The 13,190-nt window shown below is 43.5% G+C and overlaps 1 protein-coding gene and 1 long non-coding RNA gene across 3 annotated transcripts in view; one reads left to right on the top strand and one right to left on the bottom strand.

Annotated features, from left to right (window-relative positions):
- Window positions 1-13,190, bottom strand: part of gabrb4 (gamma-aminobutyric acid type A receptor subunit beta4) — a 64,454-nt gene that overhangs the window by 15,502 nt on the left and 35,762 nt on the right. For both annotated transcript variants that reach the window (XM_064349601.1, XM_064349602.1), the window contains exons 3-4: window positions 9,403-9,470; window positions 2,586-2,806 (exon numbers count right to left, since the gene is read on the bottom strand). In XM_064349601.1, the coding sequence (XP_064205671.1) occupies window positions 2,586-2,806; window positions 9,403-9,470 (289 nt within the window). The remainder of the gene's footprint in view (window positions 1-2,585; window positions 2,807-9,402; window positions 9,471-13,190) is intronic.
- The window catches only part of LOC135262592 (uncharacterized), a 44,637-nt gene that overhangs the window by 31,248 nt on the left and 199 nt on the right, over window positions 1-13,190 (top strand). Inside the window, exons 2-3 of the long non-coding RNA XR_010332247.1 lie at window positions 9,181-9,240; window positions 12,279-13,190. The exon at window positions 12,279-13,190 is cut by the window's right edge and continues 199 nt beyond it. This is a non-coding gene — a long non-coding RNA (uncharacterized LOC135262592). The remainder of the gene's footprint in view (window positions 1-9,180; window positions 9,241-12,278) is intronic.

The following is a 13,190-nucleotide window of genomic DNA, read 5'->3' as shown; positions in this document are numbered from 1 at the left end:
GTGACCATAGAAGGCAGTGGCTCATGTTGTCTGCACAGACAGAACCTGCCACAGGGAGAGCTGTTTGAGTCGGAATATTCCGGCTGTGGCAGCTTCGCCACGGTTTCCTCTATCCTCCATCCCGTTGCAGACAGCTCCCGTTTCCTGTCTGACTTCCTTCTGTAAACAGCTCCTGCTTCCAGTCTGACTTCCTGCTGTAGACAGCTCCCGTTTCCTGTCTGACTTCCTGCTGTAAACAGCTCCTGCTTCCTGTCTGACTTCCTGCTGTAGACAGCTCCCGTTTCCTGTCTGACTTCCTGCTGTAAACAGCTCCTGCTTCCTGTCTGACTTCCTGCTGTAGACAGCTCCCGCTTCCTGTCTGACTTCCTGCTGTAAACAGTTCCCGCTTCCTGTCTGAATTTCCACTGCAGACAGCTCCCATTTGTGAATACACACACACACCGCTTGTGTGCCGGACCCTCTCTGTGCGCACACACACACACACACACACACACACACACACCGCTTGTGTGCCGGACCCTCTCTGTGTGCACACACACATACACACACACACACACACACACACACCGCTTGTGTGCTGGACCCTCTCTGTGCGCACACACACACCACTTGTGTGCTGGACCCTCTCTGTGCGCGCACACACACACACACACACCGCTTGTGTGCTGGACCCTCTCTGTGCGCACACACACACACACACACACCGCTTGTGTGCCAGACCCTCTCTGCGCACACACACCGCAGGAGGCCTGAAGCCTGCCCAGCAAACCCCCCCCCCCCCCCAAAACGCACTCCGGCGAGAGACGTATTAAGTCAGCATTTAACACCCCATTAACTGCTCCTCACACTCCAGACATCGTCACTCGTTTATACGCCGGTCTCTCTTACAGTCTCTCGTTTATACTCCCGTCTCTCTTACAGTCTCTCGTTTATACGGTGGTCTCTCTTAGAATTGTTTATATGCCGGTCTCTCTTTGACCACTCGTTTATACAGTAGTCTCTCGTAGAGGTGTTTATATGAAGTCTCGCCTTTCTCTCCTCAGGTTAACTTTTCAGAGTTTCTCAACGCTGCAGTTCAGTACAGCTCCCTATACACTGCAGTTCAGTACAGCTCCCTATCATATGCTGCAGTTCAGTACAGCTCCCTATCATACGCTGCAGTTCAGTACAGCTCCCTATCATACGCTGCAGTTCAGTACAGCTCCCTATACGCTGCAGTTCAGTGCAGCTCCCTATCATACGCTGCAGTTCAGTACAGCTCCCTATCATACGCTGCAGTTCAGTACAGCTCCCTATCATACGCTGCAGTTCAGTGCAGCTCCCTATCATACGCTGCAGTTCAGTGCAGCTCCCTATCATACGCTGCAGTTCAGTGCAGCTCCCTATCATACGCTGCAGTTCAGTGCAGCTCCCTATCATACGCTGCAGTTCAGTACAGCTCCCTATCATATGCTGCAGTTCAGGAACAATTCAAAGTGTGATACACATGACTGGCATCTGAAGTAAAAAAAAAAAAAGAAAAAAAACATTTTTGGAATTAATGAAACAAAAGCAGGAAACTACTGGTAAATGTATTAACTGTAAAATGAGAACATTGTGTGAAACCTTAAGCCGGGAACTTCTCTGCCGTCAACCCGAGATCAATCTCTGAGCTCTTACTGTGCGAGAACAGCATCAACACGTCCGTCTGCAACAGTCATTTACCAGCTGGAATTAAGACTGAGAAACTCTGCCGTTTTGGGGGGATGCACATGAATTAATTCAGTAATTGGTTTTGTAAAACCTTTGAGCCTTTTGTTCCTCTACAGTTTCAGTTGCTCTCAAAATGGCAGCGAGATCTGAGATTCTGCCGTACAAAGCAACAAGCCAATCGAAATCAAGCAAACCAAACTTTTTATTTATTTACTGTGGCAACCCACAGTAAAGTTCAAAATGCACTCAGTTCATTGTGGAGTCCATGCCAGGTCCGTGAGCTTTTATTCGTTTGACTTCATTTTATATTTGGTAACATGAGCATAAGTGTTGCCTGCAAATGTTAAGCTTAGATTGAATTCAACCACTATATGAAGAAAAAAAAAAAACCCATCATACTTGTGTTACTACTAATGTGTTGTGTTGAAATTTAAAGGCACTTAAACACAATTTAAAGATAAAGGAAATGCAGTTAGGCAATATGGGGTTAGTTTTAGTAGACTGGATGGCAGTTGTCCTAAAAAGTGCACCTGTATATGAACCAAAGTACCCTATTCACCCCTTGTTCTAAATTCAGATACCGAGTATTTTTGTTGGTTTTTAATTGATGGGGGTGCACATAGTGTCATCTCCACACACCCCTGCATATGCTATTGACCTGTGCAGTAGGAGCCATTATTGTTATTGTGTGGAAAGTTATGGGGGGAACAAAACAGAAAAAAAAAAATCAAAACCACAGCAACCTTGTCAATCGGTGGGTCCTACATTAACATTATATTAATTGAGTTAATGGTCAAAAAAAAGCTAACCACAAAGAGTTGATGAAAGACTCCGCATTGCTGTGCGGACTCTGTGAACAGGCAGGGTAATGAAGAGCGGGGCGCGGGGTGTACCTGAGTCCGTACAGCACGGTGCCGTCCGGGTGCAGCCGGATCATGCGGTTCTTCACCGTCACGCCGTGCAGGAAGGACTTCTTGTCGTTGAGGAAGTAGGTGTCCGGGAGCCAGAGCTGGTCGGCCACGCGGTTGTCCAGCGTCAGGTTGAGCGGCAGCTCGGCGTAGGCCAGGCGCTTGTCCCGCCAGCTTTGTTGAAAGTACATGGTGATGGTGTAATCCTGGGGAGGAAACAGCATTCTGCACTTTAATAGGGAATCCATTCTTATCACACGCTGTAAGAGATGGGGTTAGATTTATAGCGACCAGGAATTAATGGTCTTATTTCATGTATGCTTAAAAATTGCAACAAAATGAGAAGTACATAAAACTTCCCACAAATGGTCCTAACATTACTCGGTGGTACCATTGTGTAATTTTCCATTACAAGTAACACAGTCAGCTATGTAAGCACATAATGAGACTTCATAGTCATGATATAAATGAATCAGGTGAGACGTCTCCAGACAGAATCAGGAATATTTAGGGAGATGTTTCTCTTTTCTTTTTTCTATGAAGAACATGGGTATAAAGGCAGCTGTAATTAAATTAGTGATAAGCTCTGTGTTTCCTTCTTCCCACATCTCCAGTCTGTCAGATATGCTGCTGAAAAGGAAGGGATCTGTGGCCTGTTCAGTCCCTGAGAGGGGGGGCAGCCCCATGCATGCACACTACAGGCTGTCTGTGTGAATATTAATGATACAGGGTGTCCACACCCCCCCCCCCCCCCCAGATCCCAGCATTCCCTGGGGGATGTCTTGGCCGTTCACTCAGGGTGTATTCTGATGGGCCTCTGTTCCTCTTTACTGACTGAACTCAATAAACTCCTCAGAGCCACAGACTCCTCTGCTCCTGCTCTGGCCCTGGTCCTGGCCCTGCTCTGGCCCTGCTCTGGCCCTGGTCTGGCCCTGGACCTGCTCTGGCCCTGCTCTGGCCCTGGTCTGGCCCTGGACCTGCTCTGGCCCTGCTCTGGCCCTGCTCTGGCCCTGCTCAACTTGTGTGATATAATCTGGAGGCCAGAACAGGGAAATGAATGGTCCATTGACTGTGAAACAGGCTGCACGTTTATGCAATACTTGAATATTGTGTGAATTGTATGTGCTCTCCGTAGACTCTGTTCTGTAGACTAAATGGTAAATGGTAAAATATGTTTACCACAACATGGTAAACACAAAATGTGTAAAAGACAAAAGTTGGAGAAAGAAATCTGAAGCAGACATATTGTAATATAACATTTTCTGAAAGGAGAACAATAGAGTGGATGTGGTTTATTATTAACCTGTATTTGAAATGTTAGTTTTCTTCTGGTTAGAATCCAAAACAGTTTGAGTGAGTCCGAGTGAGACATTATCTTAATCACATTTAGAACACTGACTCAAGATCTGACGTCATGTCAGCACCATAACTAACATAACTAAAAATAACCAATTTTTAGCGTGCATGCACTTCCTGTAAGAATAAAAGAGAATGTCTTGTTTACTATTGAGTATCCGTGGTGAAATGTCCATGGCAGGCGAACCTGTTTTAAATAAGCACCCAGAAGTGATCTGCTTAGCGCTCTGCGCAGATGCTCAGGTAGCCCGTGAGCGTATGTCCGCAGTCTGCCTGCAGGCTGCCTCTGAATGCCCGCGTTAACGGTGGCTGTTGCCAGGGCAACCGTGCATCGCCCACAGGCTGCGTGCTGACCTCACGCGTGACCTCATGAATCCTGCTCTCATCGATCCGCGGCCTCAGGTGATCTACGCGCCTCACCTGCCTGAACACGCAGGGAAATCATCACAGAAACAATCACTGTCCATGGAGCTCTACCTGAGCTCACCTGGGCCCAAGAGAGATCTAATGCATTACCTGGGCCCAGGAGAGATCTAATGCATAAACGCACGGTGTAAAATGTACACTATCAGTGTAAAATGCACTATATCAAAGTAACTCTATCAGAGTTGATTTTGTGCTGAACATTCTGTTGTATGGGACATCCACATGTTCCCACGGTAACGCCTGCTTTCAGGTGTGTTCCGTATGTGACAAGCTGACCAGCAGCTGTAACTGGATAAAAGAGTGACCTGTGACACCATGCTTCTATGGTTAAACACCGACCTGTGACACCATGCTTCTATGGTTAAACACCGACCTGTGACACCATGCTTCTATGGTTAAACACCGACCTGTGACACCATGCTTCTATGGTTAAACACCGACACCTTTTTTCCTCTTTTAATTTACATGGTAGAAAGTTAAATATCTGTAGTTATTGATATTAATCTTATTTCATAAAAGGGAAATTTTACTTCTGATGGATGAATCTGAAATGTAAAGTCAGGAAAGAAGTCATATAGTCTGTTTACAATTGTTTATAATCTTGCACAATGAATGTTTCCAATTATTCCAAGGTACCTTGGTATTTTAACTTTTAGTTTTCTTCAAGTACAAGTGAACCATCATTTATATCGCATTTTATTACTGGACTGGAAAAAAAATCTGAGTGGTCATTCAGCTGGATATAAAGTGACCTACATTTCCAGACTGTTATTCTATGAAAAAGAAATCCCACATTTTCCATTAAAAAATCTATTCATGGCATCATAAAAAATAGAATAGAATTAAATATTTAAACCAAGAAGTAGCTTTGTCTTATATACCTCTTCCTTATGATAGTGCTCATGTGTCTTGAAAACATTAATGGCGATCTTTAAAAAACCCCATTGGCAAGGACTTCCCTGAACGTAAACTAACTTTTCCTAATGGCATGTACAGCAGTGTACAGTATATAGAGTGTACCTGTAAACTACCTATTCTAATGGGGTGTACAGTAATGCATATAGAGTGTACCTGTGTCTCATTTTGTATTATTGCAGTGAAATAAATCTGGTTGAGAAGATCAGTTATACTTCAAACTTTGTGTTCACTCTTGCAAGTGCCTTATTTAGAGAATGAAAAGGATTACACCTTGGCTCTGCTCTTTTTTAATAGCACATCTTAGTTCAGTGAAACTTATGTAAACATTAGAGTGATGTGATGATTTGCCATTTTTATTCTTTACATTCTTAAATGTCCTGGGATACAAACATAAAGTAAAATATCATACAGAACCTGCCGTCTCTTCAAAAAAGGCCAGGATGATACAATGGATTTTCTGTAATAACTTCATATTAAATAAATCAAAGAACCATGCTGCTTGCAAAAAAAAAAAAAAAAAAAATTAAATACATCCGCTTCAAAATTTACTGCCTATTTCCAACAAATTAAAAATAAAATATGCTATGCAGAATTGGATGAATTGGATCAATTCTCCATTGACTGAAAATGTAATTGTTGAGGAAATGCGCTGTAGTGCAGCGTAGGCCCCGTATGCAGATGGCCGTGCCAGACTGAGCAGCAGGGAACGCAGAGGGATATGGTGATGTCACTGCAAAAACACAGTGCGGTATAACTGTGCTGTATCACTGCGTTTCACTGTGCTGTGTCACTGCAAAAACACAGTGCGGTATAACTGTGCTGTATCACTGCGTTTCACTGTGCTGGATCACTGAGTGGTATGACTGCGCTGTATCACTAAAAACACTGTGCTGTATCACTGCGTTTCACTGTGCTGTGTCACTGCAGAAACAGAGTGTGGTATAACAGTGCTGTATCACTAAAAACACTGTGTGGAATAACGGCGCTGTATTGCTGTAAAAACACCGTGCTGTATATAACAGCGCTACATCACTGCAAAAACACAGTGCTGTATATTACTGCGCTACATCACTGCAAAAACACAGTGCTGTATATAACTGCGCTGCATCACTGCAAAAACACAGTGCTGTATATAACTGCGCTACATCACTGCAAAAACACAGTGCTGTATATAACTGCACTACATCACTGCAAAAAACACAGTGCTGTATATAACAGCGCTGCATCACTGCAAAAACACAGTGCTGTATATAACTGCGCTGCATCACTGCAAAAACACAGTGCTGTATATAACTGCGCTACATCACTGCAAAAACACAGTGCTGTATATAACTGCGCTACATCACTGCAAAAACACAGTGCTGTATATAACTGCGCTACATCACTGCAAAAACACAGTGCAGTATAACTGTGCTGTATTACTAAAAACACTGTGCTGTATCATTGCAAAAACACTGTGCAGTATCACTGTGCTGTATTGCTGTGCTGTATCACCACACTATGCCACTTCTCTTGAAAATGCATGGGAAATTCTTCTTGCAGCCATTTTTTGGAACAACCAAGGTCTTAAAATAATTGAGCTCTTTAAAATTATGTGTAGCAGCTGAAAGCCATTATAACCCCATAAGGACCAGTAGTCCCAGAGGCTCCCGGACTGAAATAAAGGGCTTGGGAGATGCTGTATGTCTCTGTTTGTTCCTCCCAGTCCCCCCCCCCCCGCATGCGAAAGCTTCACCGTGTGCATGGTGTCTGAAAGGGGGGTGCCCCCCCCCTCCCCCGCATGTATTCATCCTGAAAAGACTGCTCAAATTAATAAAATTACAGCATCTTTCTAATATAATTAATTGAAATGGAATAAAATAGCTCAAATTAATCAAATTAATAAGGGTACAATATCTGTCTGGGAGCACTGATTTCTTTGTTCCTGTATCATCTGATACATAAATACACAAACAAAGTACTGGGTTTATAAAAATGGATTGCGCTACTCTCTGTTTTGAATGCCTTGCTTCACATGGTGTCTCTGCTCAGGATGGGTTTCCGCCATCTTTGCACCGTGTTCCTTTGCAAAGATGGTGAAGTGTTAAAGATGCAAGAGAACCATCCGAACTGTTCCCAGGAATTCTGAGCTGGGTAGAACTTTTCGTTTATAGTCCATGAAAGCTGCATGGGGCATGACATACATTTCATATTTCTCCTAGAAAAGAGCAAATGATTGCATGTTGCACATTCTTATCTATTCTAAATGAGGGAGGGGTTGCAGAGTATGTTTTCTTATTTTTATATTCTAAAATGTATATTTTTGAAAATAAAAATATGAAAAAATCAACTTAAATTTACCTAGTCTTAGATCATCTCACATAATTTTAGAAGCAAAATAGGAACGGGGATTCCACCAGACCTTATTGAAAGTTTAGAAATGAATTTGCCCCATACCACAAATCTATCACAACCCCTCCATTATCCAGCTGTCAGTACATCATGCACGTACACCTCCACACATTCACACAAAGACACATGGAACAACAACCTCATTCAGCTCAGAAAAAAAATGTCAAAACTTGTCAGAGTGACGTGTCCAAAATGATGCACTCGCAGCTAGTGAAGCTTCTTCAAGAAACACAAGAACAATACTGATTTCTTCTGATGCCAATCATGGCCAAAAATAGGCCGCAGTGATGCGTGTGTTTTCCAGTGTGGTGCGACTGAATGAATCCTAAATGAATATGAAACAGTAAGGAGGCTGCGGCAGTCTGACTGCCCGTCCCTCTGACTGGTCCCATGACCGTGTGTGAAATGGCGGCTTTAAAGCCTCTGGAGCAGGGAGCTATGGAGCAGCCGTGTGTTCCTGTGGTCTCAGCCCTTTTGGGACAGAAAAGTCTGAAACAGGAAATGGCAGCGAAAGCTGAGACAGGAAATGGACCAGGTTCTTATGATGGGGCAGAGCATCCATACAAAAAGATCCAAGGAGAAAGAAACACCCCTGGAGGGGTGGTAATTCATGCACGTCACACAACCCTGGAGTTTCCCATTTATCAAAAACAAAATCCTGACTATCTAATTAAATGGGTGACAGCACAATGCCACAGTGTCTGAAAACTCAAATCAGACACTTTGAGCACAACGTACAGGCTGTGTTCTGACTTTGTTCAGTCCGTGTTCAGGGTGTGTTCAGGGTGTGTTTTGACTGTGTTCAGGTCGTATTCAGACCGTGTTCAGGGTTTGTCAGACCATGTTCCGACCGTGTTCAGGCTGTGTTCAGGGTGTGTCAGACCGTGTTCAGGCCGCGTTCTCATCGTGCTCTCATCATGTTCAGGCCGTGTTCAGTAACTGCGTTTGTGAGTGCGGTCACTGGGACGCACTTGGGTATTGATGGATTACAGTTTGCTGCAACAGCACCGTCCTGTGATGACTCGTTGAGATTGTGAGCTCATGAATCTTATGGTTAGAGAAGGGGAATTAATCACTCAGACAGTTCTTCAAAAAACCCTATTCCGCTCCACGGTGCCGGAATATGCATTAGAACTTAAAACTTTGAGATCATATATTATTGGATAGTTTTAATGACATAGCCAAAAAGGTGAGTAGTACTCTATCGCAGTTCTCAAATCCAGCAGTTAGGGCTGACATCTAAAGAGCGTATTGCGTTCATTCAGTATAACTGTCTTTACTTGCTATGTCATAGTAAATACATTTTTTCTTGTACTTATGAGAGAGAATCTCGTAATTACAAGAACAAGATACAGAAATATGAATTATTTCTATTTTACTCTTTTTACTTAATTTCTTTTAACCAAAATGACTTTTATGACAGCCTAAATCTGCTGAAAATTAAGGTGGTTTTGCTTACAAGAAATTTTGGTTTCTTTTCGTACTCAAGCAATATGAAAAAACTCGAAACCAGGATTCGGTAAGAACCGGATTCAATATGCAGAATCAGGTAATTGGAATCCATAAAATATAATGAATAGCCAACCCTAGTTATGCTGTTGTCAGTATACTTTTATAAACTGGAGCAATGACCATTGCCTTTTTGTCGGTAACCTTTGGAAAACAGGTCAAACTTCAGTGGGGTTCTCATAACAGTTAAAAAATCACTCACCATGTTGACTTCAGAAATGGAGTCGATGCTGGCGATGTTGATGCTCATCCCCACTATGACTGGTGGACCTGTGGGAAGACAGAGAGTCGGTCATGTTTCTCACTTCCTCTCCCGAGTCCCACTTCCTGTCTTACATTGAACTTTCTGCTGTCTCATATTGTCCACGTCAAATATCAAATGCAACAAACCACATTCTGAAAGACTGAAAGGATGATGCAGCGGTAAAAGGTCTGTAATAATATTTCCACAACTTGTGTGTGTCCACATTAGATAAAGGTAGTGATGAGGTAAGCCCTGAAATTCAAAATGGATCCCTGCTCATTGCTGACAGTTAAATCACAACTGTGGGACCAATTCATAATAAGACGCTGGTTACAAGAAAGCATACACAAGTACATAACACACATCAGCAGAGGGCTTGCAAAATGGCTATTTCTGTTGCAAACAAAATATACTAACACTGAAATTAATTTTTTCATCCTTTCAACAAAAATGTTTTTAAGTATAACTGCTTTGTTAAATTTTACTTCAGTGGTTTTATAAATAAGTTTCATATAGGACTATTCTCCCCTGTTCCCTGTGGGACTATTCTCCCCAGTTCCATGTAGGACTATTCTCCCCAGTTCCATATAGGACTATTCTCCCCAGTTCCATGTAGGACTATTCTCCCCAGTTTCATGTAGGCCTATTCTCCCCAGTTCCATATGGGACTATACTCTCCAATTTAATATAGGACTATTCTCCCCAGTTCCATATAGGACTATTCTCCCCAGTTCCATGTAGGACTATTCTCCCCAGTTCCATATGGGACTATTCTCTCCAGTTCCATGTAGGACTATTCTCCCCAGTTCCATATAGGACTATTCTCCCCTGTTCCCTGTGGGACTATTCTCCCCAGTTCCATATAGGACTATTCTCCCCAGTTCCATGTAGGACTATTCTCCCCAGTTCCATATAGGACTATTCTCCCCAGTTCCATGTAGGACTATTCTCCCCAGTTCCATATGGGACTATTCTCCCCAGTTAATATAGGACTATTCTCCCCAGTTCCATATAGGACTATTCTCCCCAGTTCCATGTAGGACTATTCTCCCCAGTTCCATATGGGACTATTCTCTCCAGTTCCATGTAGGACTATTCTCCCCAGTTCCATGTAGGACTATTCTCCCCAGTCCCGTGCAGTACTGTTCTTCCCAGTTCCATACAGGACTATTCTCCTCATTTCTGTGTAGGAGTATTCTCCCCAGTTCCATGTAGGACTATTCTCCTCAGTTCTGTGTAGGACTATTCTCCCCAGTTTCATATAGGACTATTCTCCTCAGTTCTGTGTAGGACTATTCTCCACAGTTCTTTATAGGACTATTCTCCCCAGTTCCATATAGGACTATTCTCCCCAGTTCCATGTAGGACTATTCTCCCCAGTTCCATATAGGACTATTCTCCCCAGTTCCATGTAGGACTATTCTCCCCAGTTTCATGTAGGCCTATTCTCCCCAGTTCCATATGGGACTATACTCTCCAATTTAATATAGGACTATTCTCCCCAGTTCCATATAGGACTATTCTCCCCAGTTCCATGTAGGACTATTCTCCCCAGTTCCATATGGGACTATTCTCTCCAGTTCCATGTAGGACTATTCTCCCCAGTTCCATGTAGGACTATTCTCCCTAGTTCCATGTAGGACTATTCTCCCCAGTCCCGCGCAGTACTGTTCTTCCCAGTTCCATACAGGACTATTCTCCTCATTTCTGTGTAGGAGTATTCTCCCCAGTTCCATGTAGGACTATTCTCCTCAGTTCTGTGTAGGACTATTCTCCCCAGTTCCATATTAGACTATTCTCCCCAGTTCCGTGAGGACTGCACCTGGCTGCCTCAGCCTGAGACATGGCAGAGATTAGCCCTGTAGCTACGTGGGAGACAGTGGGAATGTTCTAGCATAGTTTCCAGCGGCAGCGTGTGCATCCCTGCTCAATCTGATAAGAACCTCACTGCAGATATGAGGTCAGGAGCGTCTGACAGGTGAAGAGTCTGGACACAGGCTTGGGACTGACATTTGATGACTGTATCTCAAAAGCACTCTGGGGTTCCCCTACTTTACATTTCCCCTGTGGGTAGAAATTTTCTGCTAGAGGTAACTGTGGAAGATCCAGACAGTAGATTAAAATGGCCAGACCTTCAGTGCACAACCTGCTGAATGAAATGCAGTTCATAGGAAGTACCTTTTGGGCGTGTGCTCAGGACAGAGAACCAGAAATCCAGAGTAAACCCACCTGAACGGGAAAACTAGGCCTTCTGCAACGTGTCACAACTTCTCTCATATCTTTGTTTTCAAGAACCCAACAAAGGACTCTTTTCATTCTGTTCCTGAATTTTGCATTGTTATCTTTTTAGAAAAGAAAAATGAACACGAATGACCCAATGAATATTATGTTAAAGTGCACACTGTCAGCTTTAATTTGCAGGTACATACATCCACACTGAGCGATCCATGTAGGAATTACAGCCCTTTTTATACACAGACCTCCCATTTTAGGGGACAAAAATTGTGGCATGCAAAGCAAAGCGTTTGTCTGAATTCATCAGCATCTGTTCAGATAAACATAGGATAGCTTGATACATTTTCTAAAGTGAAATTTAGAGTACAAACATGTAAGAGTTTCACAGAGTCATAACCCCACCACTTAAAATAACGAAAGGGTAGGATGTCAGAGTATTTAACCACACTCCCAGATTAGCTCAGTTTAGTCATTCAGTTATGGGACTATAATATAAATCCAGCTTTGTTCTTCTTTATTGGGGTATTTGTGACCCCTGACCCCAGCTGAAACCTCTATGGTGCTTTCTTCTTTTCCTGCTTCCTTTGCTGCGCGGTAAGCGGCCGATCTCAGCTCAGCTCAGCTGCGCAGTTCAGCCACTGCAGGACCACAGGACTACAGCAGGCTGTGTGCAGGACCACAGGACTACAGCAGGCTGTGTGCAGGACCACAGGACTACAGCAGGCTATGTGCAGCACCACAGGACAATAGAAGGCTGTGTGCAAGACCACAGGACTACAGCAGGCTGTGTGCAGGACCACAGGACTAAAGCAGGCTGTGTGCAGCTATAGGACTACAGCAGGCTGTGTGCAGGACCACAGGACTACAGCAGGCTGTGTGCAACTATAGGACTACAGCAGGACCAAAGGACTATAGCAGCTGCGGGGGTTCAAGCAGGGGCAGTGTGAGCATCCAGGTAGTGAGTATGCTCCTCCCACTATGAATATGCCCCTCCCACAATTAATGTGCTCCGCCCACCATTAATAGGCTCCTCCCACCATGAATATTCTCCTCCCACCATGAATATGCTACACCCACCATGAATAAATTTTTGACATCACTAAATTGAACAAAGTCCAGAAACCAATGCTATACCAATAATGCCCGTGCGTCAGAACTGTACAGTGTTGCTTCCTCAGTTTTACATAAAGCGCACTAATCAATCATTAGTTATATGTAATGACAGGCCAAAGAAGTTTAGAAACTATACATTTCCGTTGAGCTGTCTATATGAGTAATTTGCTAAATTTGGCAAGGGCGCTTGCACTGCGAGTTTAGTCAGCATTCTCCTGCTTTTTGCCTTCGGGAGAACTTTAACAGACATTAAAATCAAGGACATAATAATGTCCTTAATATATGATGAGACCTCAGCGCCCATACAGAACAGATGTTACTGAGTATCGTATAAAGATGAGATGCTGTCAATAAACAACTGACATTTACAACTTGGACTTGAAAGACAATATTCTAAA

This window comes from Anguilla rostrata, chromosome 9 (genome assembly GCF_018555375.3).
Source record: "Anguilla rostrata isolate EN2019 chromosome 9, ASM1855537v3, whole genome shotgun sequence".
Taxonomy (NCBI): Eukaryota; Metazoa; Chordata; class Actinopteri; order Anguilliformes; family Anguillidae; genus Anguilla; species Anguilla rostrata.
This window is presented reverse-complemented; position numbering and strand designations above follow the sequence as displayed.